Genomic DNA, 27,899 nt, shown 5'->3' on the forward strand with positions numbered 1-27,899 from the left:
CCCGCAATGCCCTCCCCGGTCCAATCAGCAGACTTGGCACCCCTTTTGGCCAATCACAGGGGCTAAGAGCGGATCGTGCGCCAAAACTTTCCAGTAAGGGGGGGGGTGGGTTACGAGAGGGAGTCCCCTCCCCCCTGGACAGGGAGTGAATAATTGATCTGCGTGATCCGACTGGGTTGCAGTTGGGGTTTGCCTGCTGGATCGACACAGATCGCCTCGCCTTGCCTGCTGGCGCTCGCTGCCTTGTCCGCCCTCATGCTGGTTGGCGTCCGTCTTTCACCTTCCGTCCCTGGCGCTTGGAGTGGCATCGTTGTTGCGGGTTTGAATCCCGCAGAGCCAGAACGTCGAAGACCGCACGAGGCGGACAGGTCCAAGCTAGTCTCTGGTCTCCAGCTCACCTTTCCTCGAGCTGGAGGCCTTCAATTAAGACCCGACTGGGTCCATTTCTGGGTGTGTGTGTGTGTGTGTGTGTGTGTGTGTGTGTGTGTGTGTGTGTGTGTGTGTGTGTGTGTGTGTGTGTGTGTGTGTGTGTGAGAGAGAGACTGTGTCCGTGGGCCCCGTCTGATAAGTAGAAACTGTTAAGTGCCTGTGTTCCTTGTACCTTATTTGCCTTGCTATATTTGGATAACTCTGTCCTTACGTGCTCCCCTCGTTCCCCAATTATTGTTGTAAATAAATTCCCCTTTTGTTGAATGTACCAGCTCGTCCTTGTCCTTTCTACCATTGGTTTGCCACGGTGCGTATTGGGAATTAGGAAGGTCATTGTTGCCGTAATCGTGCAATCGGCCCGGCAGGATTCTGGTACTCTCCGTTCGGGGTACGACTCGGATCCGGCTCTGTAACGGCCTGGATTGCGCAGATCCTGCCAAGGGTGAATTTCCCCTGTAGTTTGGACGACGTGGGTATTTAGATATATTGAAATTGGCAATTGACCCTATCCCATGTGGTCGACCTATTGGCGATCTTCGATCCGATAAGGGACCCGTGACCTTTCGGATTTATCTGAAAGGTACGACCTAAATTCCGGGTGTTCGGTGGAGCCGACTCTACTGCTCCCCCTAGCGGTCATGCTCGCCACCGAGACCCGGTCCCACAACAGTATTACTCGCTTCGGCAGCACCTACCTCCCTGTAAAATAATGGTACTCAGTGGAGATAAGGTGCTCATGAACTCCAACCTGTACCGTACCACCAGCAGAAGCAATGGCGGAAATCCAACACCACAATTAAGAGAAGCAAGAAACCCATTCGAGAAATCACTGAGATGAACTGAAACGATCATGGATTTAGACAACGGACATCAATAGCTGTGCAACTATCATACCACGTTAAAAGTTGGACGTGAGGAGAAGCAAGTCGTTGGAACAATATATCGTCGAACTATGTACTGATACACCAAACAATGGACGTGAGCAATTATGAACACAAAAGTAGTGGGACCTTTACGATCTCTCAGGAACGTATCCTTTTGCACCGGATTTGAAGTTGACATGCTGTATTTTGATCGCACCAGTGATTACCTACTAATAAGCAAAGACTTCCCATTTCACATTCAAAAAAAAACATATGCGAATGACCTCTCGTTTATAGATGCCGCATTGAGAAAGTTTAAATTTCACTTCCATATTCAAATCCACGGAGAAAGGCCGAGTAGGGTTGAAGATTGGAGGAGTGGGGTGTGGTTGTGGAGGTGAGATCCTGCATTAAAGGAAAAAATAAAAAAATTAAGTTTCCCAGAATGGACGAGCGAATGACAACAGGTTCTTAGAATGCGCCTGAGCCGACTGACCGGTTTTTAGCAAAGGAACAGTTCAAATGGAAAAGGGGTAGTCGGCGACGAGAGAACGCTCGAGTCAAATGAAAGGTAATGACAAAGGAAATAAGCTGAAAAATTGAAAAATGATGGCGGTTACCAACAGAAAAAGACTTTCCAAAACGGCTTTATTTTTCTTCCTTTTATTATTTTTTTTAAACACCCAACCGCAACCGTCCCTCAACCGAAACATGCATCAAAATTGGCGGTGATTATCCGCATCTAATTCGAGGGCAGAGAGGGATTTAAGGAGTGTGAGTGGGAGAATGTGATGTCGGGATGGGTCATTAAACAGTCAAATGAGAAGGGAGGACAAAACGTATGCACTCAGTGATGCGACGGGAGCGCTTGCGCTGAAGTCGCTGCGGATCGGCACGTGAGCGCAGTGTCCGAGCGCTATCAATTTCGAAAAGCACACCCCCTCTTCGTAAACCCGAAACATTTAGATCCATGTTTCAATTATACAATAGGAAATACTTTAAATAGAAACTATTACAGTGTTTGATCATCTGTCTGGGTTTGGCATGATGGCTTAGAGCCGTCAAGTCTGGTTTTGAACCCCAACCCAGCTGTCAACCGTCATCCTGGTGTTTCACAAGCGGGGTGATTCATCATTGTGTGTGCGGTCCTTCGGATGGACGTTAAACTGCGAGTCTTGTCTGCCATCAATTGCTGGATGTTAAAGATCCCACGGTGTCCTTCACGAGGAGTAGGCTCGCTATCACCGGCACTATGAACAAATTCCAAATTCCAAGCCCGAACTTCCCGAGTCGAAGTGGCGACCTGACCTGAATTGTAGTGTTCCAACTGCTTCTGCAGCACCAACGCTCTGCATATGGCAAGGTGCACAATGATAATTATCTGTTCAATGCCATCGATTAAAAAAAAATTATTTATTTGTTTATTGAGCAATATAAAGCATGAAAGGGATTGGTAAAGGAATCACAAATGACAGAGGAGATGACGAATTGATTATATTGGTGCGTGCAATCATTTGAGCCTCATAGTCTGAATTCAAAACCATCGTTACGTCCGTCACCGAAAGTGGACGGAGGTTATGTTATATTATCCTTATCTGTCTGGTTGTGAACAGGATAACTTATAAAGTTAATGGCGTATTCGGACGAGATTTGGTGAGCAGGTTGGATGTGTGACAATAACGATTCGATTTTGGTGAAGATCCGGACACGGATATGGGAATTTTTTTTTAATTTTTCAAGCAATTCTTCACCTTTGAGAAATGAGGCCAAAAACTATGTATCGCATGATATTTCAAAAAGTCACGAATGAGTTCCGGCAAAACAAGGTCGGAGAGTTGGTTAGGTGACAAGGACAAGCTGATTCGATTTTGGTGGACGTCCGGATTCAGATCTGGCCTATCAGTGGGATACAAAACGCAAACTGTTCAGCCTGACGGAGGTACGTGCTCCACTGAGTGTCGTTCTCGTTGTAGGTGTTGCTTTGGTCGATGCCATCAAAATGTCATTTCGCTAAATTTGCTGCATGCTTGGGATCATGAACTTGCTGGAAACCAAATCCACATCCAATGAGAAACATTCCAGAAGGAATATCAGGAATATGCCTGTAGTTGACAGCAATCGGCGTGCCATCACTCACACCCTTTGTTGACGTGCAGCCTCACAATTGGACTTATCCTTCACAATCAGTCAGACAACGATGACATCGTACACCTCTCCAATGTCAAACAAGCAATCAAAATTCGGTTTTTGTTTTGTATTTTTTTCCCAAACAATTCAAACTTTTCTTCATTTTGTAAAGAACGTAGGTTTCCATGTTTGCTCACCCCACAGTTTGTGTTTCTATGCTCAGTCCAACCTTTTGGTTTGGTTACTTTTTCTCAGCACCTGTTATGGAGGAGCAACATAGCCTTTGAGACCACTTTGTGCCGATGTGAATCTTGCTGTTCTCAAGCGAACATTCACACCTGGTTTACAAACTCTGTTTGACACCTTATGAAATAGAGAACATATTGTTACGTTTGTAGGGGAGGGGGGCAATAGTTAGATTAAGGCCTGACCTAAATACCATGTATACTCGTATCAGAGTGCATTTCAGAACTACTTAGGAATCAAAGTAAAATGTTCCCCACAAAGGAGACGACGTGAGGTTGTGCTAAAGTTTTAGGTTAAGGCATCTCTCGTCTCATGTAAAACGGGACAGTGCTGGGGAGAGCACGTCATGTTCCGCCACTCCCAACTTGGGGAGTTAACTCCTCCCAACAGCTGTCTGTCAGCATCTGGGAAGTAATAATTCGCTTAATGCCCAGGGTGAAGATTGATGAGAAGGGGGGGGGGTGGAGGAAGGAGGGGAAGGGGCCTTCAGGGGAGACTTGGAGGAAGGCCTCCAGCAGAGATTACTTTAAAAATAAATAAATAAAGATTGCCTGTGGGGTAGGGGATGGTCCTGCTCCATTTTATTCAGAAAACCATGCGGAGCGTGTGCAGAGAACCAGAGACGACAAAGCACACAGAGGTGGTTTCCCACTGGCCACGCATTCTCCAATCGCTGTCTCTTCCAGCCGCTGAAACCTCTCACACCTGATGTGTCTCACTTCTCACTTCACTTCCCACCTGATGCTCCCATATCTTTTACGACAACACGGTTGTGTGAGCTATCGAGTGCATTTCGTGCCCAGGGGAGGTAGTGACTTATTCATTGGAGGACTACTGGGTAAAATGGCAGCCAGTAGGCCTTCTTTTATCGGCTCTTATTGTGGTGCGGCACTGTCATTCAACCAGTGTAAGCGATCAGTTTGTGACCGAACTCCGATGCAGTGTTCATCTTCCTATAATAAAGGGGTTATATTAATGGAGGACAACAAGTACCTCTTAAACTTTTTCCTCGCCATTTTCCATAATTATTTTCAACCCCTCAAATAATAAAGAGCGGCAAGTGAAATGATGATCACGAGAGAGTTCATAGAACACGATACCCCATGCAAAGTGTTCAAGTATATACAGGAGACTTTGCCGTTCATGGGTGGGGGGAATCCCCGTGAACCACAGATGCACAAACCAACAGGGTAATGTGGAAAATAGTGTTAAAATTTGTCCAAACTGTACCTTTAATTAACATGTTTGTGCATTGTTTATGTGCGATTTATTTTTTCATGAATTAAAAGAGTTATTAAGAACATCAAATAAGGTTTATTATCTTAAGTCATTAAGATCATGAAACTCACTTTTAATAATAACGATGATAAATTTGATCTAATAATGCGATGGCGATGACAAATTGATCATCACAATCGAGCGAATCCACGAAGATGAATTCCATGAACGGCAAGACCCTCCTTGTACTTCAATTTAAATAAAACAATGATTTGAAAGATTATTGAAAAAAATCCGGATACACCGTAATGAGACGACAAAGAGTCAGAATGTAGGAGATGGAGGCTTGATTGATCAGTACATCACTATATATATATATATATATATATATATATATATATACATATATATATATATATATATATATATACATATATATACATATATATATATATATATATCTTTGGTTCTGGGAAGTATTATGAAGGTGATTCGTGTTCTACAGTCTTCAAGTATGTAATTAATATTAAATAAAGGTTTAGAGAGGTTTCAAGGCGTTTCGGCCGATAAAAATCAATTCCGGGTTTTACCGCCATTTTACCCAGTGTTTATTACATCACCCTATCTGACACGTTACATTAGTTCTCTGTGGCTGTTTGTGTCATTTATAACGTCCTTAACACCAACAGTAAGTTTGCTGCTTGGAAATGACTCAATTTTCTTTGACTGCCAGGCAGGCAGACAGAGTGAAAATTTATCTCCCTCCTCTCTGCACATGTGCGGTCGGTACGAATCCTGAGTCAAGGTATGGTAAAACGACAGACCCGTCTCCCTGTTCAAGTTCGAATTTGTGTTCAAAATATAACGTGATATTCAATTGAGAGAAGTTATTCCTCGATTATGAACTGATAAGACAGACAGACAGATTGATAGATAGATGGACATGAACCAATTGCTTAACCGCGCTTTTCGCTTCACGTATGCAGGTAATCATTAAAATAAATATACTCTCTCCTAAAAACAAGAAAAAGTGGCATTAAAGAACAGGACAATAAGCAATTCTCTCAAAGAATCATACCTTTTCGTCGTAGCTTCCGACAGCAAGGAACTGGCTCGATGGACTCCAGGCAACGGCTTTAACACCAAGCGCCCAGCAGTATGCAGAATACGCGAAGAGGACGCGACCATCAGCAGAGTACACCAACACCTTGTACTGCACAGGAAAATGGTGGGTGGGGAGGATGTCAAGTTTAAACGGCTGTAAACAAAAAAGGAGAATGAACAATCAAACAGAAAGAAAGTAAATAAATCACCTCCGTGGAAGCCTCCCAGATGCAGAGAACACAACCATTTGGGGACCAAATCAAACCGGCCAAATCCTCGGTGTCGGTCGCAAAGTGCTGATGAGAGTACAAGGTGCGGTAGGAGGAGATCAAAGGCAATCACATGAAACACCAGCGCGCTCGATATTAAAAAATATAATTGTATGATTGTTTGCTTGAAGGACAATTTGGGTTTTGCACATCTCGAGTACAATGTACCTTTATGTTCAAGAAGAAAAAGGGATTGGGGGAAGATCCATAATACTGTGAAAACTCTCAAATCGGAAATTCAGAAGTCCAAAATATCCCAAAAACCAAACTTCCACAGATTCAAACTTCCTGGCCAAATGGTGTCTGATTTTGTGAAAGCGGTCACTCTGATGCTGTAGTCCATACCTTGTCTTCCTTGTTTGAACCTGTAGGCGGTGTTACACCGTGCTTTTCACATGGTATGTCTGTGTTTTTGCCTTATTTTGCCCTCATGGTGTTATCCAACAAACATCCACGTGATAGTGCTGAGTCCAGAGGTGCGAAGAAGAAGCATGTTACATTTACAACAAGAAGGGCACTCGGTAGAGCGCATACCTTCGATACGGTCTGGCACCCTGCCCTGCTCACCAAACTCTCTTCCTATGGTATCCGAGGCCATCTCCACTCATGGCTCGCAGACTTCCGCTTCTGTCGCAGTCAACATGTGGCCTTAAATGGAGTTCTTTCATCCCCTCTTCCTGTCCAGGCTGGAGTTCCTCAAGGCTGCGTTCTGGGCCCTGTTCTTTTCCTGGTTTTCATCAATGATCTCTCAGACTCTCTGGAAAATCCTCTTTATTTCTTTGCTGATGACTCCACCCTCTGCCGTACCATCTGTCATCCCTCAGTCAGCAAGCAGCAGCTTCTTCGCTCGCTGCAGATCTGGGTAAAATTACAAACTGGTCCAACACGTGGAACATGTCTTTCAATCCGGACAAATCACACACTCTTATGATGTCTCCCTTGCAGGACCGCTTGGAACCCCCCAGCCCCCCCCCCCCAATCTACTTTCTCAACAATCCTCTTGAAAAAGTACTTTCATTCAAACTTCTGGGTCTCACTATCTGCCATGATCTTTCGTGGGAAATCCACATTTCCAAACTGGCCTCGAAAGCCAGTCGCCGACTGGGAATCCTCCGTCATGCAAAGTTCTTCCTCGGTCCACCTGAGCTCCTGACAACATACAAAGCTTTCGTCCGCAGCCTGATGGAGTACTGCTCTCCACTCTGGGTTGGTGCTCCTGCTTCTCACCTTTCTTGGCTTCACACTGTAGAAACCAAGGTATTTCGGATCATTGGTATCTCCCGCAATGAGGCTGAGTCTTTGGGCCTCTCACTCTCTCACCGCAGGTTGGTCGGTGGTCTTTCTGTCTTCGACCGTCTCCTCTCCGACCTCGACCCCTCTGCTCTGTCTGAGATATGTCCCCCCCATATTTCCACAGGGCACTCAAAGTTCGCCAGCAACCCCCTTCTGGTAAAACTACCAAAATCTAAAATCACTACTTACCTTCACTCTTTCATTCCTCTTTTTTTCCCACCTTTGGAATAAACTCCCACACTCTTCAATCGCACTCTTTCCTCCAGGTCTTCATAACAGCTGTTCACCACCACCTATCTTCCCCTATCCAAAACCACGATATTTTCTACCCCCGTTAATCCACCTCCTTCATATTCCCTGCTTTCCTTCCTGAAAGTCCCTGTAGTGTCCATCTTGTATACACCGTGTACCCCGCCCCATCACTCTACCTTACACAGATCTCCGAATGTCTCTGTTCCCCACTGTTTTTTCCCTTCCCTCTCCCACCCCTCGTCTCATGCTCCCCTTGTTGTGTGTTAGCTCTCATACGAGCATCGACAGTGTATACAAAATTAAAAAAAACTCCGCCCCGTAATGCCTGATCCACGAGAACATACCGGGCCCAATACATTTTTGAGATATCATGATATGTTTCGTTTTTGGCCCAATCTCTCAATGGTGAAGAATTACTTTAAACATTATTGGATTCAGATCTTCACCAAAACTGAATCAATTCTTCCTTGTCACACACCAAACGTCCATCAAGTTTCGTCTGAATCCGTCCACAACTTTTTGAGATATCGTGCTATATATCGTTTTTGGCCCTATCTCTCAATGGTGAAGAATCATTGAAAAAGTTATAGCAGTCGGATCCGGATCTTCAAAATCGAATCAGTTCGTCCTTGTCACACACCGAACCTGTCCACAGAATTTCATCTGAATCCGTCCGCAACTTCTTGAGATATCCTGTACACAGACAGACAGACAGATAGGCGTGAAAACATAACCTCCTTCACCTTTGGTGGCGGAGGTAATTAAAGAGAAAATTGAAATTCTGCAGCTATTAGACAAAGGCAAGTTGGTGTGGAACCTGAGCTTCTTAAAAGTGTTTTTTCTACCTCTGTCATGGAAGGTGGATGGAAGTTATGTTCTCACCCCCGTCTACCTGTGAGCTGGATAGCACAAATAGTTATGACAGATTCGGACGAAACTTGGTGGGCAGGTTGGGTGTGTGGGTGTGTGCCAAGCACAAGTTGATTAGAATTTGGTGAAGATCTGGATTCAACAAATGTTTTTTTTTATTATCTTTAAAAAGTGATTCTTCACCATTGAGAGATTGGGTCAAAAACGAAACATAGCACGATATCTCAAAAAGTTGTGGACGAGTTGTAACAAAACATGGTAGATGAGTTGGTTGGTGATGAGAACAAGCCGATTAGATTTTAGTTAAGGTACTGGAACGGCTCCAGATCCGACCTATCAGTGGGATACAAAATGCAAACTGTTCTAGCCTGGTGGAGGTATGCGCTCTACTGCGTGCAGATATAGTTTGGATGAGTAACGTACAATAATTACAGTAAATGTTTTATATAATATATATTCACATTTACACTACTTGTATGACATACAAGTAACGTGTAAAAGATGCATCTGTTTTCCAAAAGCACGAGTTTTAACGTTACGAAACGTTTCATATTGTAGAATCCAGTATATTCTGTAATCTGAATCCTGTTCGGTCCCAAGGAATTCCGATTTGAGAGTTTCCACCGTGCAACATCGACTTCCAAAGACAAACCTTGAGGAGCTGCCAGTCCTGACAGGCAAACACACTGACAAAATCTTTGCAGTTTCTCCTTTCAGCCAATGCCATGTACTGACCATCTTGTGTGAAGTCCATCCCTGCAATCTCAAGGATAAGTGCAGGACCAGAAATTAGTTATCGAAACTTCAGAACGATTCCAATCATTCGCCATAATTCCATTCATGAAGACAAATTTTTTTTTTACATATCCATATCCATAACCATATGCATTATTGTTGTGGAAATGGCTCCCAGAGGGTATTGTTGGGCCGGGTATCGGTGGCGAGCACGACCGCAAGGTGGAGCAGTAGAGCCGTCTCCCACCGAACACCAGGAATTTATAGGTCGTCACCCTGGATAACTCCAGAGCCGACGGGTCACTTAAAGGACCAATGTCGCCAACACTTCGACGGCGTGGGTTAGGATCAATTGCCTAATTTCAATATACCTCAATACCCATGCAGTCTAACTCCCGGGGAACCACACCCTCGGCCGACTCTGTCCGATCCGAGTCGCAGGTAACGGCTCAGATCCAGCGTAACCGAGCGGAGTTACCAGAGCCGCGCAAGACCAAATGAACAATTTACCCTCGCTATCTCTCAATACACAGCGTGCTAAGCCAATGAAAGAAACACAAACGAGCTGGAACATTTAACAAAAGGGATTTATTTATAACAATAATCGGGGAGGGGAGACACAGAGCAGAGTTATCACTAATAAAAGAAATGTAATAGGAAAATAAAATACTTAAACAGCTCTACTTAACAGACGGGGCCCACGGACACACACACCCAAAAGAACTGGACCCCGTTGGTCTATCTCGGTCAAGCCAGGCCGGGGTACCTGTCCGCTTCGTGCGGCCACACTGACTCCGAACCACTGGTGGGACTCGAACCCACGACTCGAAGTCCACGGCTTAGGATCCTGGCTGCTCGACTACCAGACTTGGCCTCCAAAGGACCACAGACTGCACCAACCACGACCGTCTGCAGAACCCTCACAGTCGACAGGATCACACGGTCTTCCGAAAAACTGGTCCAGACCAAGCCAATCTCCGACCGTCTGCCACAATCCTCCGAACTGCCGTAGTCTTCTCTTTCTTGAGGAGGGAGGGGCTTCTTCTCCCCGCCACTCGCCTCCTGATTGGACGGTGGGTTGTCAAGCGACTCGTGGCGGCCTCCCGATTGTCTGGGACGCGTGTGTGGTGCTCGCCCTCCGCTCATTGGCTGGAGGAAATGCTCTCTGCCCCTCCTCGGACCGGAGCTTCGACCCGAGGCGACGAAGGCTCCGCCCACGTCCTCAGCCAAAAACACGTGCGTAATGGCGACCGGTCGAGTGCGGGAAGGTGGCGTTGTTGTAGTGGATGTAGTCGTAGTAGCTGTAGTTGTTGTTGGTGGTGTAAAAATCCTAACTATAAAATAATTCACAGCGCACGTACAATTAATCACCCATTAAACATAGGATGGGACCCTACCTAGAAACACATACTTACCGATATAACTGATCTATAAGGACTCTGGCTGTTGCGTGCGATGGGTTCCAGATTCGTAACAATAATACATAAAATAGAGGAGATATATCATAAGTGTTTTGGAAGAAGCACAAGGTAATTAAATGTTATTTCAGAAAAGCGTCGCTATATTGTAAAGTTAGAGCCGTAAAACCTACCCCATTGTGTGTCTAAAAATCTTTATTCCTGTGAGCCTTTAATGTCCTTATCCTCTGTTATCTGTCATAAATGTCCCTTTTTAGTGCTCCCAGGGCCACAAAGCACAAGTTTATGGGGGGGGGGGAGTCTGTGTCCGCTATCCTGGTCTTGAAATCACCGGAGAAGCCGGTGAAGGGTCAGAGAAGGGTTTCACCCTAAGAAGAACTTGCTTGACGAGATACCGTGAGGACGCTGGAAATTAGCTCACAACCAGAAATGACGCGTCCAGCCAACGCCGTGCCCACCTAGTCCATTTGCGTCTCTCTGCCCCCCCCCACCCGCGCTCCCCGTCCCAGCACAGGACATTTATGCCTGTACGGAACGGTTTCACATGAGGAAACTCATTGGGTTTGGCCCAATATTTCTTCTTGTCTTGTGATTACCCTGATTCTATCGTATGCATGAAGGCCTTTAAAGGGGAACCCAAACACTCAGACCACCTCAATGGCAATCTATCCTTTGATCCTTTCTGTCTATTAAATAGATAGACTTTTCCTGAATTACAGAGTTGGTAAATTTACGATTAAAAGTCAAAATATTTTTCTTCAGATTAGCCATGACGGCGCATCAGGAAGTGGATCATCATATCCGTACTGTCTCTGGGTTACATTGCGGAGCGATTTAACTCAAATGGCGCATAATTTTCAATTCTTCCACAAATATGCCGAGTTGATGCATCCTTTGTGCTTGTATAGTAATACAAACCGAGATGGTTTCGTGCTAAGTTTGCCAGAATTTGGGCGAGGTTTGGCCAAAAAAACCAAATGTGAATCGGGCCGACAAAATGGTCGCTTTTTTGCTCGGAACATGTTACATACATAGCACGTTAGGAAACGACAGAGATGGCTATATCCTGTGGTTATCCACCAGGATTGAGAGAGGATGCTATCCCCATGATGAAGCGGAAGAAACAGCCGTCGCTCTAAATTAGCACCATCTGTACCCAGCTCCCGGCATATGTACATGGACGATTTGAGCGGTGAATCAAACACCTGTTGTCGTTGGTTGGCAGTTTCCACAAGAGCACCTGAAAATAATTGTCGATTATCAACATAAATTTCCAAAAATCAAATGAACGACCATTTATTTATAGTGGACAGAAAGTATGTATGTATGTACTGTATCATCCACTGTACTTCTCCAAGAAGATTTGACCTAGGACGCCAAAACGTTGAGGGTCCTCCCCCCCCCCCCATTGGAGCAGGGGCGATCCCGTAAGACACCTGGTCAGCCTGCAACGGTGGGATCTAAGCAATCTGCATCCATTTTGTCCACGGTGTCGGAGGGTACCTGGGCGGTGTCTGTGCTTCGGGAATTTCTGCTCGAGTAATACAACCGATTTATTAGTCGATACAAAATCCCTCACTTCTGTAGTGAACACGCGACCCGCAATTTCATCATCACAAACACTTCCGCCTTCTTCGTCCAAACCACTCGCACAAGGCCTAAAATTATACGGCTACACAATCCCCTCCGAAACCGTTTCCATGACTAACCCGAGTACGGATTTTCTCCGCAACCGCTTGTCAGATTGACACAAAATTTTCACCATCGGAGCGACTACTCATGTGGAATGTTTGAATGAAAATTATAAGGTTATAGGTCACGTGGTGTGGCAGCCATGTTGGAAGGAAGGAAAAACTTTTGACCTCTGCATCTTTGAAACCACAACAAAGAAAACATTGAAACTTGGCACATGGCAGGTACTCCTTATGGGGAATGTTTTTTTTTTAATGTCATGTGCCTTCATTATGACATAAATTGCATATGTAGAACACTACATCGGATTAGTATGAACATTTTTGAGGGTCATCTTGGGATAAATTGAACAGAAAAAAAAAATGACGTCAGTCACGTGGTTTGGCAGCCTTCTTTTTTTTTTTTTTAAACCCAAAATCTTCTTCTCTGAAACGGTTGAACAGATCGAGGCAAAATCTTTACAGCTATGGCCGCCTCTCCATCAGGAACAAAGCATTCCCACCTATGACATCATAGGTCACATGGTTTGGCAGCCAAAATTGGATTTACCCTAAAATTTACCTAAAACCTAAAACCTTTAAAAATCTTCTCCAGAACGGCTGGACAGGTCGAGGAGAAACTTCACACATATGTTCGCCAAGCTTTCGGGATACCAGAGTGTTCACAAATATTGAGGTGTCACATGGTCTAACAGCCATATTGGATTGAACAAAAATCTTTCAAAAAATTATCTTGAACCGCTTTATCGATCAACATGAAACTTCACAATTATGATCCAGTAGAGATGGGGAATATATGTTTTAAATTTAAACCTGATCAGACACATGGTCTAAGCCTGGTGTTGGCTTAGTGGTTAGGGTGGCAGCTTGGGATCCAAGGGTCCTGAGTTCAAGCCCCGTTGGCTGCTGAATTAACACCAGGGGGTTGACTCAGCCTGTCATCCTTCCGAGGTCGGCGAAATGAGTGCCAGTGTACTGGTCCCGGTGTATGCCCCGGTTAGAATAGGTGTACCATATCCCTGTGTGTCGTAAGAGGCGACCAGGGTTGGCGTCAGGAAGGGCATCCGGCCATAAAACATTGCCTCAAGAAAAAGCCAACCCCTGCACAGCAGGGAAAAATGGCTGTAAAAACGGTCAGACACATGGTCTGGCAGGCAGAATTATTTAATTTTTTAATCAGGGTTTTTTTTGTTTTTGTTTTAAAAAAATAAGGCTCATTTGGCTGCATCTGGATGTGTTTGAGGGTAGAGAAGTAGCAGCTGAAACCCGAATCCTATCCAGGTTCGTCCTGATAACTCCATCTTAGCTTGTTGCTTGTTCGTGTTCCTTCTAATGATTCCAATGCAGTGCTGTACCTACAGTAGTTGGTCTTCCATTTGGTTTGAATTTAATTTATTTTAATCCCATGATAAAAGGGTCAAGTGTCTGATCAAAGCGGGACGTCTTGGTATCTGGTCATCACTATAAAGTGGCAGTTCCAATTATGTCTATTATTAATTACATGACACAATAGGCACACAAAATGCATGACAAAAACAAACAACAAAAAAAAACTACACAAAACAAGTAACGGTGATGGTCTGCAATCTACGATTGCTCTTTTTCTTGTTAACATTGCAGAAGGGGAATCTATGTGCTCGGGGTAATTGCTTTTTCTCTGTGCCTTTTGATCTGTGTGTGTGCTTGAATGCCCGTGCAATTAACGTGCCCTCTTGATTGGCATCTCCATGTGTGCTGTAAATAATTTTTATTGTAAATGCGTGCCTCAGTCTTTGGTAAACTGTGCTTTCAAATGTTTCTGGTTGTCCTTTTCCTTCGTTGGTCCAACATAAGTGTGTAGGTATTAGACGGGATGATTGTACCCTAGCGATTCGCTCCGCTGGATTAGTAAACATCCACCCCATGGTTCGCTCAGCCATAATAAGTAGACGGGTGGGCGTTGAGGGTGTGGTGCCCCAGTTGAGGTCATGAGGTCACCAACAGGTAACAGACACTGGATGGGAGGACCTTGTTCGACCTAATTATCCCAACCAGCTTCCGCGGTTGCTCAGCAACCCGTCAGGCCGCGTTGTTATCCATGGCCTAGTGGCCTGAGGGTTGGAAGTGAAGCGGTGGGTCCTAGTGGACCGTGGGACCCATGCTCTCAGCGCCCCATTAAGATCAAGTACGGCTGAGCGAAATCGTGAATGGGATGTTGGCTTGTCCAACTGGAGCGAATCAGCGGGGCAAAACTCCCATCTACTATTTACACACCAGTGTCTAACCAATGGAGAAAGACACTTGGGCAGGTTCAAAACGAAAGGTCTTGTTAGACAAATGGCACGCATTTACAAGAATGTAATTCATAAAAGGATCTTAGCTCCAAGCACACAAGGCCATTTCGACAATCCTTAACATAAATCTACAGGCATAGGCGCCTCATTCATTCTGGGAGATTCGACAAGTAGGGTTGAAAAATATGCAGAAGGCAGGGCTTGTTGGCGACCCCTCGGTCAACCGACGCAAGGCTGTGGGCTTACATGATCCCAAAGTGAAAAGTGGAGGAGGGGATGAAAGAAGAGGGTGATGTCATACACCATACTGGGAGAAAGGCGGTGAATGCTTTGTAATGCGTAGAGGAAATCGTGAATGCGTGTCATTCCCCTTGCTCTGAACAAGTCGAAGGGGAATCGTTGATAACTCTTTGTGCATTCCAAGTAATCAATTCCAACCATCCATCCATCGGGACCATACTCTGTGCAGAGCGTTGGTGCTGCCTCAGCAGTCTCCTTGGCTATAGGGCACAATCTTGGATGGGTCGCCACTCCGACACAGGATACCAGCAAGCTGGCACTCATTTTGCCGACCTCGGAAGGATGTCAGGCAGAGTCAACCCCACCTGGTAATAATTGAACAGCCGAGTGGGATTTAACTCAGGATCCTAGGATCCCAAGCCCACCACCCTAACCATTAAGCCAACACCAGGCATAAGTAAACAATTAGAAGTGTGAATAGCAAGAGAAAGATTGTGTAAATCAGTGTGTAATTGCTGAAACGTCTAAGGAAAGAACTCTGCCGCTGGTTCGATCGCTCGCTCCAGAGCCCATCTGCTCATGTTCACTCAGCTCGCTCTTGGAGGAATCCTTCAGCTCTCTATTCCCTGGATGCAAGTGACCCTGCTTGCTGCGTGACGCAGACTTATAAAGCCCCCGACCGAGGTGTGGCCTGGGGACTGGGCAGCACCCCATGCAGCTTCCTGATTGGCACCCCGATGTTTTTAAGCTGTGCTCATCAGTTGATCAGTGCACGTGCCGCACAGGACCGAGTGGCACCAAAGCGCTATGATGCAGGCGCCGCGTAACGTACGTTTTGGAGGTGTAATGTTGGTTTTGTAAAACGTGTTTGTATGTACGGATGCGCTGTAAAGAGGCATGGGGAAGGAGACAGACAAAAGATGAGTTACAAAGGTAGAGGGTGGGGGGGGGTTCGAACCTGCTGCACAAACACAATGCATTTCCCTGTCCACTGACACGAGGGGAGAGGTAATCTAACTAAACAAGATACTACGGATATATCTAAACTCCCGAGTTCCTTCATGTGTTGAACGTCACTCCCCGGGGACTTCTAAAACTGCAGCAATATGTCCATGTGTACAGCAGATGCAGTATTTCTATTTCAAAGACGGACAATGCAAATATTTGAATAAATAAAAAAATGGTGTTAGTTGTTGTGCCATCTCATGCCAGTGGGTTAAAATTCTGGCAATGGCCAATGCCCACCTTTTGCGCAGTTCTTTGGATAGCGGATGTATGACACACTTTTGCTGCATAAAGACCAGACTGTTATTCTTAACTGCAAGAAAAAGAAGAAAAAAAACAAATGCAATCAACAGTCGTTACTGTGAACAAACAATTTCTGAAAAATATTGGAAGGCAACATGTACCAGAGGTGGGCTCTTTCACGACTTCATGTAAAATCTCTAACTTTGCTTTGTGGTTTGAGCATATCATCACATTTTTTTAATATATTTTTTTTTCTGGTGGGGTTGTTTAAGGTTCAGAACAACCACATCAAATCACATCCGGTAAACTCCGTTGTACCCCTTATCTTTAATCCTGGCAAACACAATCATGATCGATGAGCATGCAATTAACGTTCACGCGTGCAAAACAAGCTCTTTCATTCAAAATGTTAATCCAAACATTGAAACAAAAGGAGTCAAGTTAAGTTAAAGGGGAACCCAAACGCTCAGACCACCTCGACGGTACTCTAACCCTCGATACCCTACACAATCAATATAATGCCTCTTTATCTCCGATTTCCGAACTATAAAGTCGGTAAATTTGCGATTAAAAGTCGAAATCTTCTTCTTATTTTTCCTTTTCAGATTAGTCATCCTCCCCTTTAACACCATCCCCCCTACACTGGGATGGGACATCGACACCCTACAGACATGACGGTGGGACGTGGCACGAGCACAAATGACATCCGGGGAAGGTATAGAATGGGACAATCCCGTTACATACAAGACAGCTGGTCAGCCTGCGACGGTGGGACAAAGCATTCATTGCTCATTTTGTCCGCGTTACCCATGCTATCAGACGACGATGGGTATTTCTGCTCGAGTAATATATAAATATATCGATCAATTTATACAAAATCCCTCCCTCAGAAACCGTTAATGGAAAGTAAAAATCAACAACTACCAGTCTGTAGTGACCATGCGACCAGCGTTGTCATATTCATGAACACTTCTGACTTCTTCCTCTGAATCGCTCGCACAAGGCTCAAAACTATACGGCTCCACAATTCCCCCGAGTTTCCATCGCTAATTTTGTCTCCGACTGATCAGTTTCAACATCCTGAGAACCTTCAGAGTTGACGATGACGGTGGAATCAGTAATCTGAATACGAGCTCGAAATACAGTTTGTCCATGTAAAGCTGCCGATCGGATCAATACGGCTTCCAGACGCGACATCTCTGACAAACAGGGATTTTTTTCACCGCTTTGTGATTGGCAAGAAATTTTTTTTTTTTTTATTTCAAATTCAAACCGTGATTAATGATTCCAATATTTTTCAGAGAAAAAAAAAATATATATATATATTTGATTTTGGTTTCCCTTTTAAATTAATGTGCATTTGTCCTTTGGATGGAGAACTCTCAAGGAGAGCAACACCACCACAACCACCACCACCACAAACTTTCCTTTCCATATGTCACTTCAACTATCAACAATTCAACCACAAACTTGCGAGTTGAAGCCATATCCACAGTGCTGCTCGATAACCCATTTACGAGGCTTAAGTGGACCAATTTATTTTTCAATCAAGTCATTAAAAGTCTTGCATTTATTTATTTAAAAAACGAAGCTGTAAAAACAAAAAGCGACATCATACGCATGAACCTTTTGTTCCTCATGGATCGGCGGTCAGATGTGGAAAGTTTCACCTCACTCTGTTCAGCAACTTAAGAGGTTTTTGAAGTTTTTTTTTTTTTAATTAATTTTTTCAATCAATATGGCTGCCGAATCAAATGGCCGATGACATCAATTTTTTTTTTATGTGGACCATTTTATCCCTTGATGACCCTCAAAATTTTCCATACTGATCAGATGTCGTGTTCCACATATGCAACGATGACATCATAAAGGCACCTATGACATCGCAAAAAATAATAATAATAATAATAATAATAATAATCAAACTCATTTCACATGAGGAGTACTTACTATGTGCCAAGTTTCAATTTTTTCCTGAGTGTGGTTTCAGAGATACAGACATCCAACGTTTTCCCATTTTTCCAACATGGCTGCCACACCACGTGACCTATGATGCCATAATTATGATTAAAATTCTACATGAGTAGTCACACCTATGGTGACAATTTCGTCTCAATCCGACAAGCGGTCGCGGAGAAAAACACGAAAGTTCTGTGCAGACAAACAGACAGACAGACAAACAAACGGATCCAAACGCAACGCCCTCTCCTTCGGCGAGGGTAATACCAACCCTTGAACATCTGAATACATTTGACTGAAGATAATCCCTCCCACCATTCCACTCATCTGAAGTTTTAATTGACAACACAGATCATCAAGTTCAAAACCGAGTTGCACACAGATTGTGACCGAGCCATTCTGCTGCTCCTTTATGCCAATGACTCATCTCAAGTGGGCTGAGAAGTAAAATTCCAACCTCTGTCCCATTTAAACCCCACCATGGTGCAGGAATAATTTGTCTTTTGTATGAAGTGAACTTTTTCTTTCCACATCCTGCATCAAAAAAACCCCCAAAAAACCTCATAAAACTTGAGAATTCATGAGCAGGGCAGAATGATAGAGAGGAAAACAAACAAACAAAAAACGTCAAGCAGGATAAGAGTAAGCGAGACAAAGACAAATGAAATATACAAACAAAGAAGCCAGAGCATACATGGAACTCAGCAGTGTTGAGAATGTGCCTGCCATCTGGACTCCAGCAAGAGTGGATGAGCCCTGCAGATCCTTCTTTGATCTTGCAATGCCATTCCGGTTCCTCCAGTGACCATACCTTTGCACATGAAAAGTTGGTGCATTTACTCAGTATGCAAGGCTTCAGTAAATCACATAAACCTGCATGTCCAGGCAAGGGCTACAGTTTTAAGTGTCAGAATGTTTACGAAGAGCAACTTCTTAGAGTGTCTGTTTACATTCCAATTATGCAAGCTTCTCATATTCAGGTTGCAACTCCCAATACTCATTCAAAAGTTAGAGTTACAATTTATATAATCTGACCAACTACGACTACTGTGATGTACTGGCGTTATAAATAATCTCAGAGCAAGACAGATCGGTGGTCTCTGTCTTCTTCCGCCTCCTTTCTGGTCTTGCATTATCTGCTCTTTCTGCATTTTGTCCCCCCAGGTTTATGCAGGACTCACACGGTCCACTATCAACCCCATTCTGGTGAAACTCCATGTATCCAGGATTACTACTCAACTCCACTCATTCGTTCCACTTTTTTCCCCACCCGTGGAATCAACTTCCACATCCTCTTCAATCTCTCTTCCCACCAGGTTTTCAAGACAGCCGTTCACCACCATCTCAGATTGTCCCCAATCTAAAAACCATGATATTTCCTACCATCATTAACCCTACCCAAGCGCACCTCTTTCCAAGTTTCCAGTTTTTCCTTCCACTTCCGTGATTTGAGAGTTTGTGGCTGTCTCCATCTTGTGTCCTCCCCAAGTCTCCCTCTATTTTGTCCCTCAACCCTGCTGTTGATAAGTTCCCTCCTTCCCCCTCTCATTCTCCGATTCATCTCGTTCTGTTACTTCCTTCCTTTATTTTAGCTCCTTAATGACCTTCAACATTGCATTCAAAAAAAATAGGACCACTGGACCTGTAGCTTACCTCGACCCTGACCTAATATTGTAATGCAAATTTGGTAGCATTCTGACTGGTATGTCTGGAGAGGAAGGTTTTTGATCGAATTTACACGATTTTCCCAAATATTTATGAAGCATTCTGACTCTCTACCGGTCAATGTGATCAGCATGACCTCCGCAATTTAACATCCCAACTCTGACCTAATGGTGTAACTCAAATTTGGTAGCCTTCTGACTGGTTAGTCTGGAGAAGAAAATTTTCGAAGAAATTTATCAAGTCGGCCATTTTGACCAACTTAAAGTCACGTGACCGGAACGAGCTTTGAAATCCTCGTCACCAGTCAGGAGTAGAACGTTACTGCAAAATTTCAGTAAATGGAAGGTTCGTGTTGTCTGATGTCATGCTTTTTACACACAAACCTGCACAACAGCTCGCCGATGCATGGAGCATGACAGGAACAAGGAGTCAGCAGACCACTCAAGCTGGTTCACCAGGTCAACACAGGTGAAGGTGTTTGTTACGTGGAGGGCACGGACATCCCGCACCATTAGTTTCAACTGGACACAATAGGCCTGAAATGAAAAATGTTACAAATAAATAAAGCCTTACAAGTGAGTAAATTTTCTATCAAACCAATCCAAAGCTTCTCTTGGCTCTCACTACAGTTTGAAACTAGAACGGCACTCGGAGTGCATACCTCTGCCAGGCTGAACACTTTACATTTTGTATCCCACTGATAGGCCGGATCTGGATCTGGACCTTAACCAAAATCTATTCGCGTTGTTATTGTCACTTAACCAACTCTTCCACATAGTTTTGTCATAACCCGTCCACCACGCCACATATCGTTTTTGGCCGCATCTCTAAATGGTGAAGAATCACTCAAATTTTTTTTTTTTTTTTAAATTCTCATGTCCATATCCAGATCTTCACCAAAATCGAATTGATACATCGTCGTCACACACTCAACCTGTCCAAGTTTCGTCCATAACTTTTTGAGATATCGTGCTGTATATAACGTCGCGGATCCAGGTTTCGAGGCTTGCCACGAGGGGAAGCACTTGGGTCCCTCCCGAATACCCGGTCCTGAGGCCGCTGGGCACAGATAACTCCATGCACCGGCAGGTTGCTAAGCAACGACGATTGGCACGGCCAATCCGGCCAGGGTTACACGACTTCACGTGATACCTTTCCTGTGGATGGCCGACAAATTAGGGTCCGTGCCCTCAGCGCACACTCGGATTACTGCCGAGTGTTACAGTGAGTGTGTGCTGGCTGACAAAGAAAATTATTTGGGTAGAACGTCCCGTCTCACCTGACTTGTGCACTGCATCAGACCAATAAAGGAAGAGAACCGAGACAGATTGTAAATGGCAACAAACAATTATTTATTACAAACACACAAGCGAACAATCAATTAAAAGCATGTATTTATCAGCAAAAAAGCAAAAAGGCACTGAAGAGCAGATTTAATCATAACACGAATTCTTCTTCAATCTTACTTAAACAAAAGATTTGGCCATCATTCACTCAGGGGAGAAGAATAAAACAAGTAGGACTTGAAGATAAAAGAATTGTAATGAATGGAGAAAAGGTAAGCAGTCTTTCCTTCTCTCCCTCACCTCACACACATACAGGAGAATGCGGAGGAAAATGTATGGGGAAGATGGACAGTGGCAATGGGGACATGCAGCTGCATCCCTGAGGTGCCCCGACCCCATACACGAGTCCTCTCTGGTGTCCCAGATATGCGAGCTAGATGTGCGACTCACCCTCCTCTGCCTCAGATCCTTCCTCCTCAGACCGCCGTCGATGAGGTGCCGCCATTCACCCTCATCCTTCGTGGCTGATAGGATCGAGAGGGCAGGATGACGTTCGTGGAAGGAGTGTTCTTTTTCCACAGAAGCGCGACACCAACTGCTCGTGAAACTTTCCTTTCTTTATTCTCACACGGTTTTGTTCCTTCCCTCACGAGTCTTCGCAGCCTTCGAGTCTTCTGCTCATGCGAGCTTGTCCCGTTCATTTCTCCTTTCTGCTTCCCTCAACCTTCTGCATCTGTCTTCTGAGCAGTCTGCTGAGGAGCACTCTTTGTCCCACAGCTCTCTTTACCTCCTCCCACAAGCCTTCTCCCCCTCCCATTGTTCCGCCACCAATGGGGACGGGTACATGACGTCACTTGTGGTAATTGTCACATCATTGTGAGGGAAGTTTCAACAAAGCCCCCACCGTTTACGCGCGCAAAGCCACAACGAGAGTCCCCAGCCCCCTCCTTCACACAGAAAACGCCAAGTCGCACCGTTTTGCACTGTACCACGCCCACGAGAAGCGTTGTGCCTCGCAGACCATGCCGAGCACCAAGCACCATGAACATGCATGCGCGAGCACTGGATGGGTTACCGAGCAATGCAGGGATGGAAGGAACACGGAAAGTAACCCCGCGTGACCGAGGGATGACCAAATGGCCGCAGGATTGAAGGTAAGACGGATGGGGTGAAGGAGGGACTGTTGAAAGAATGTTTGATGGAGGGGAGATTATTGGACCGTTGAAACAGGCCGATGGCGTAATGGAGGGATGACTGAAAGTGATTGAAATGATTTAAAGTAACAGAGGGACAAGAGTAAAGGAAGGAACTCGAGTTTGTTTGGGTGCCAGCGATAACTCACCTACTCTTCATCAAAAGACATCATGCGATTATCAACAACAAACTAATGCTGGCAGACGAGTACCCAACTGATCAGCCATCTGAGGGACGGTACACTTTGATGAAACAACATTCATGTGAAGCCCGAGGATACCAGTTTATGGTTGGTTCTGGAATTCATCCCAGACCAGATGACTCAAAGGTCATTGCACTATCCTGTTGAGTGGAAGAAAACATTTCAATAAATGGTTGATGTTTGTGTCGGAAGTTCCTGCGCCCTAATCTGTTAATACTAAAACAAAAGGCGTCCGTTCTTTCTCACTCTTCATTCCAAAGGTTTCCTGATGTTGTAGAACAATCATAATGGTACCCTTGGAAAGTTAATAATAGATTTACTTGGAACAATTTTTTTTGGCCGTTTAATTACAAAGCCCGTCTTTCCGGCATTGAAGAAGCTGGAATAGGAGTTCAGTGCAGCAGTTCAAACGGTAACATTTATTACCCTACCACAGCAGGAACCTTTCAGGAGAACATGGAAGGAGCACACAAAATTATATACAGTAATACGGCACACTACGTATTCACAAAGATCCTTTCTTTCGTGTTTTTCATTGCATTTTACATCATTGAGATTCACAAATATACAATATGTGAGTGAAGTACAGCACCAGTCAAAAGTTTGGCCACACCAACTCATTCAAGGGTTTTTCTTTGTTTTTACCATTTTCTACATTGTGCAATAATAGTGAAGACATCAAAACTATGAAATAGCACATATGGAATTATGTTGTAACTAAAAAAGTGTGAAACAAATCAAAGTATATTTTATATTTTAGATTCTTCAAAGTTGGCACCTTTTGTCTTGACAGCTTTGCACACTCTTGGCATTCTCTCAACCAGCTTCATGAGGTAGTCACCTGGAATGCTTTTCCAACAGTCTTGAAGGAGTTCCCACATATGCTGAGCACTTGTTGGCTGCCTTTCCTTCACTCTGCGTTCCAACTCATCCCAAACCATCTCAATTGGGTTTAGGTCAGGAGATTGTGGAGGCAGCACTCCATCACTCTCCTTCTTGGTCACATAGACTTAAACACAGCCTGGAGGTATGTTTTGGGCCATTGTCCTGTTGAAAAACAAATGATGGTCCCATTAAGCACAAACCAGATGGGATGGCATATCGCTGCAGAATGCTGTGGTCACCATGCTGGTTTAGTGTGCCTTGAATTCTCAATAAATCGCCGACAGTGTAACCAGCAAAGCATCCTCACACCATCACACCTCCTCCTCCATGCTTCACGGTGGGAGCCACACATGCAGAGATCATCCGTTCACCTTTGTTGCGTCTCACAAAGACACGGTGGTTGGAACCAAAAATCTCAAATTTGGACTCATCAGACCAAAGGACAGATTTCCACCGGTCTAATGTCCATTCCTCGTGTTTCTTTGCCCAAGCAAGTCTCTTCTTATTATTGGTCTCCTTCAGTCGTGGTTTATTTGCAGCAATTCGACCATGAAGGCCTGATTCACGCAGTCTCCTCTGAACAGTTGATGTTGACATGTGTCTGTTACTTGAACTCTGTGAAGCATTTACTTGGGCTGCATCTGAGGTGCAGTTAATTGGCAATTTCTGAGGCTGGTAACTCCAATAAACTTATCCTCTGCAGTAGAGGTAACTCTGGGTCTTCCTTTCCTGTGGCGGTCCTCATGAGAGCCAGTTTCATCATAGCGATTGATGGTTTCTGCGACTGCACTTGAAGAAACTTTCAACGTTCTTGAGATTTTCCGGATTGACTGACCTTCATGTCTTAAAGTAATGATGGACTGTCGTTTCTCTTTGCTTAGTTGAGTTGTTCTCGTCATAATATGGACTACTACAAGACAGCCAAAATAATGGTCTTTTCCCAAATAGATCTATTTACTGTACACCAACCCTACCTTGTCACAACACAACTGATTGGCTCAAACACATTAAGAAGAAAAGAAATTCCACAAATTAACTTTTAACAAGGCACACCTGTTAATGGAAAAGCATTCCAGGTGACTACCTCATGAAGCTGGTTGAGAGAATGCCAAGAGTGTGCAAAGCTGTCATCAAGGCAAAGCATGGCTTCTCTGAAGAATATAAAATATAAAATATATTTTAATTTATTTAACACCTTTTTGGGTTTCGACATAGTTCTGATGTCTTCACTATTATTCAACAATGTATGAAATAATAAAAATAAAGAAAAACCCTTGAATGAGTTGGTGTGTCCAAACTTTTGACTGGTACTGCACATCATACTGGCTTTTGATGAATTAGTCAGTGAAGTGACGAGTCGAGCACGCCTTATACGAAAAATAAATCTCCAGATAGGAGTTGATCAATGTCCAAGGAGAATAGGGAGCCATGCATAAGCAACAAGGAAGCACAAGGAACTGGACAGAGGGAGAGGCCATTTCTCCCATCATGCCTGTGCTTCATCGAGAACTTGGACACAGGGACAAAATACAATCCATCAGCTTATTCATCACCAATGACAGTTGACTGTGTACAAATGCAAGTCGACTGCTTCACATCACTGGTAGTTCTATCGAAGACAAAACGTTTCATTGTTGCAATACTAATAAAACCATACAAGTTGACAAATTAAAATTTTTAAAATAAATTCAAATCAACATTCATACAAAACAAAATTATACTGAGGTCGAAAGTGCGCCGTTGCAAATCCCCACACTTCCCCCAAAAGCAAAGTTGAAAGATGGCAAAAAGTTCCACCAACCATGGGCCAATGTCAAATTTTGAGTTCAAAAATTTTTATATATATATTTATTTGTTTTGACCCCCATGCTTCCCCCAATGTTGATTGCATATACAAAGTTTTAAAATGTTTTAAAATGTGCCTGTAATCGGATTTTTCAGTATTTGACCTTTTGACCCCATCCCAGGACCCCAGGGGCAAAAATGATACTCTCACACCTTCCTGCCATGTGGTGATCATAACTACCAAGTTTGGTGAATGTCTGCCCAACGTTTAAGGAGGAGATAGCGTGATTAATGAGCAGACAGATGACTGAACGGACAAAAGCACTATGAATGGATGGACGAACGAAAAGACGCACGATGAACGGACGGACGCATACAAACACTATGAACAGACAGACACATGCACTACAAATGCATTGACGCACTACAGACGAACGAACGGACACACAACGCCTCCGGTGTTCGACTGGGTAGAATAAAATAAATAAATGGCAAACACATTTGAGCTGTTAAATCAACCTCAACCCAAATCCCCCCCCCACACCCAACAACCTTTTCCATCCCCATTAGCCCGAACTAACCCAATCCTGGTGTTTGCAAGTTGGGGTTTTCTCCCCTGGTTGTTTTTACCTTGTTTTGTCCAACTGTTGCCCCACTGACACGACATTACCTTTTTTACCCTCTGCCACCTCGCTCATCCATGAGCATCCATCTTGAGCAGACAGACGTCACTCACGATGACATCATGACTCTCTTTCCACAAGTGTACATATTGTTGCGGACCTGGGGTCGGGGGTGAAGACCACGAGGGGTGAACTACCTCGGGTTCCCACCAGACTCTCCGGAATCATAGGCTGTCGCATACGAATAACATCATGACACGATGGGTCGCGAATCGACCGTGAACGCCAATAACTCGACAACATGATCGAGGGTCCTCAGTCTAATGAATACAGTTTACCTAAAGGTCATCTGATCTAATTACCGGGGGACACGCCCTCGATACGGACTTGTTCAAACAAGATCACCTTACCAGATCAGATACAGCCGAGCGGGACTGCCAAGCACGTATCGGTTAGGAAACAGATCATCGGGGAATAATGTCCTGGCCAAACTAGGGTGTGTGCCATGCTGGACCAATGTAAAAAAAAAAGAAAACGAGCTGGGAACATTTCTATACAATGCATTTATTACAATCAAGCGAGGAAAAGTATGTGGCACAGTGAATGGGGTTTTATTTGATGTACAGCAGGGGAGAGCAAGGAATTTGTGGAGTGCGGCAAAAGACAAGCAATCTTACAAAAAGCAGACAGAGCAGAGTTATCCCGTTATATCTTCTACAATCTTAATTTAGGCAAGGGCAGGAGCCATCACGTACGCACGCATGGAAGATTAGATAACCAGAGAGAAAGAAAGCAGGTGAGGATAAACGATCTCTCAATACCTGGTGCGGTCAGCAGTCCAACGCAACCCAGATCGCTTAGGGGGAGGAATACTGGTGGTGTGTAAGGTGTGGGAGTGGGATGTGTGGTGTAGTGCAATGTTGGGGGTATGGTGTCCTATCAAAGGAAAATGGGATTGCGAGTCAGTAATGATGTTCTTTGCGCCGACAGAGAGACAGAGAGACAGAGAGACAGAGAGACAGAGAGACAGAGAGACAGAGAGACAGAGAGACAGAGAGACAGAGAGACAGAGAGACAGAGAGACAGAGAGAGAAAGAATACGTAAGGAGAAATATCCCAAACATTGCTGTGTAAAGATCTGTATGTGTAGCGTATACCTCTGTGGGAGACTCTGCCTGAGCATTCCCACCTCGTGATGTGGCGAGTTATCTCTGGCTTAATTACTTTGCCGGGGCTCGTGGCAATGTGCGCTCCGCACTGGTCCGTCTGGCTGCACGGGGGTGGCGGAACGTCGACAGCACAGCAGGGAGTCTCGGTAGTTGCCCCGGATCAGGCTCTCAAAGAAGAAGTGCGTTCTGGAATGCACACCAATAGCGAGACAGCGAGCAAAGCAAAGAGGCGAGAGGTGGGCGAAGAGCCAGCGAAGAGGAGGCAGCGAAGAGGAGACTAACGGCTCCGTGCTACTCCATCTATAAGCCCCAGGTGAAGGGTGAGGTGATGACGGGAAAGCGATGTGCTGTGGTCTGAATCCTGCCCCTCCATTGGGTGACAGCGGCCCGAGCTACGCCCTGCCAGGCTCCAGGACCGGAAACCGTCTGAGTTGCCCACCTGTTTTGGCACCTGTCAGTGCTCCCCACTCAACATGGGGCATGCTCCCTGAGATAGCACCCCAACCCTGAACGTGCTCCGGGTGCAGTCTGAATGTCGAATAGCAGCAGACTTTCCCCGCCACCCACGGGCCTCCTCATGAGCCAAAATGCACACCCGGGCCCCAAACCAAACTACCGGATAGCCCTTTTGCGACCCCTCCTCGTTACCCCTGGCCTTGCCATGGTCTGGCCACTGGATGAGGGTTGTATCAATTCCAGATGCTCACCCGGGACGTCCCTGGTGAGATGCTGTCGAGCTATTAACGTCTGTTGCGTGGTCAAGCATCGCGTGGTGCTGAGGACAATCCAAGTCATGCAGTGTCGAGGACAATCAGAGTCGTGCGGTGTTCCTCAAAATAGAGTGGAGAATTGTAG

At 44.8% G+C, this 27,899-nt stretch overlaps 1 protein-coding gene across 8 annotated transcripts in view; it reads right to left on the reverse strand.

The window, feature by feature from the left end:
• Positions 1–27,899, reverse strand: part of WRAP73 (WD repeat containing, antisense to TP73) — a 131,871-nt gene that overhangs the window by 33,619 nt on the left and 70,353 nt on the right. For 6 of the 8 annotated variants that reach the window (XR_015057822.1, XM_085880043.1, XM_085880042.1 and 3 more), the window contains 6 exons: positions 20,284–20,436; positions 18,930–19,046; positions 16,274–16,346; positions 9,324–9,427; positions 6,197–6,283; positions 5,962–6,096 (listed from right to left, as the gene is read on the reverse strand). Coding sequence is in view for 7 of the 8 variants with exons in the window: in XM_085880040.1 (XP_085736166.1) it covers positions 5,962–6,096; positions 6,197–6,283; positions 9,324–9,427; positions 16,274–16,346; positions 18,930–19,046; positions 20,284–20,436 (669 nt within the window). In the remaining variant the exon portion in view is untranslated. Of the gene's footprint in view, positions 1–5,961; positions 6,097–6,196; positions 6,284–9,323; positions 9,428–16,273; positions 16,347–18,929; positions 19,047–20,283; positions 20,437–25,922; positions 26,036–27,032; positions 27,231–27,899 lie in introns of all 8 variants that reach the window. The other 2 variants (XM_085880044.1, XM_085880045.1) reach the window with 2 other exon arrangements.

Source organism: Eptatretus burgeri, chromosome 4, assembly GCF_056783735.1.
Source record: "Eptatretus burgeri isolate ZD-2024b chromosome 4, Ebu_testis_v1, whole genome shotgun sequence".
NCBI classification, from domain to species: Eukaryota; Metazoa; Chordata; class Myxini; order Myxiniformes; family Myxinidae; genus Eptatretus; species Eptatretus burgeri.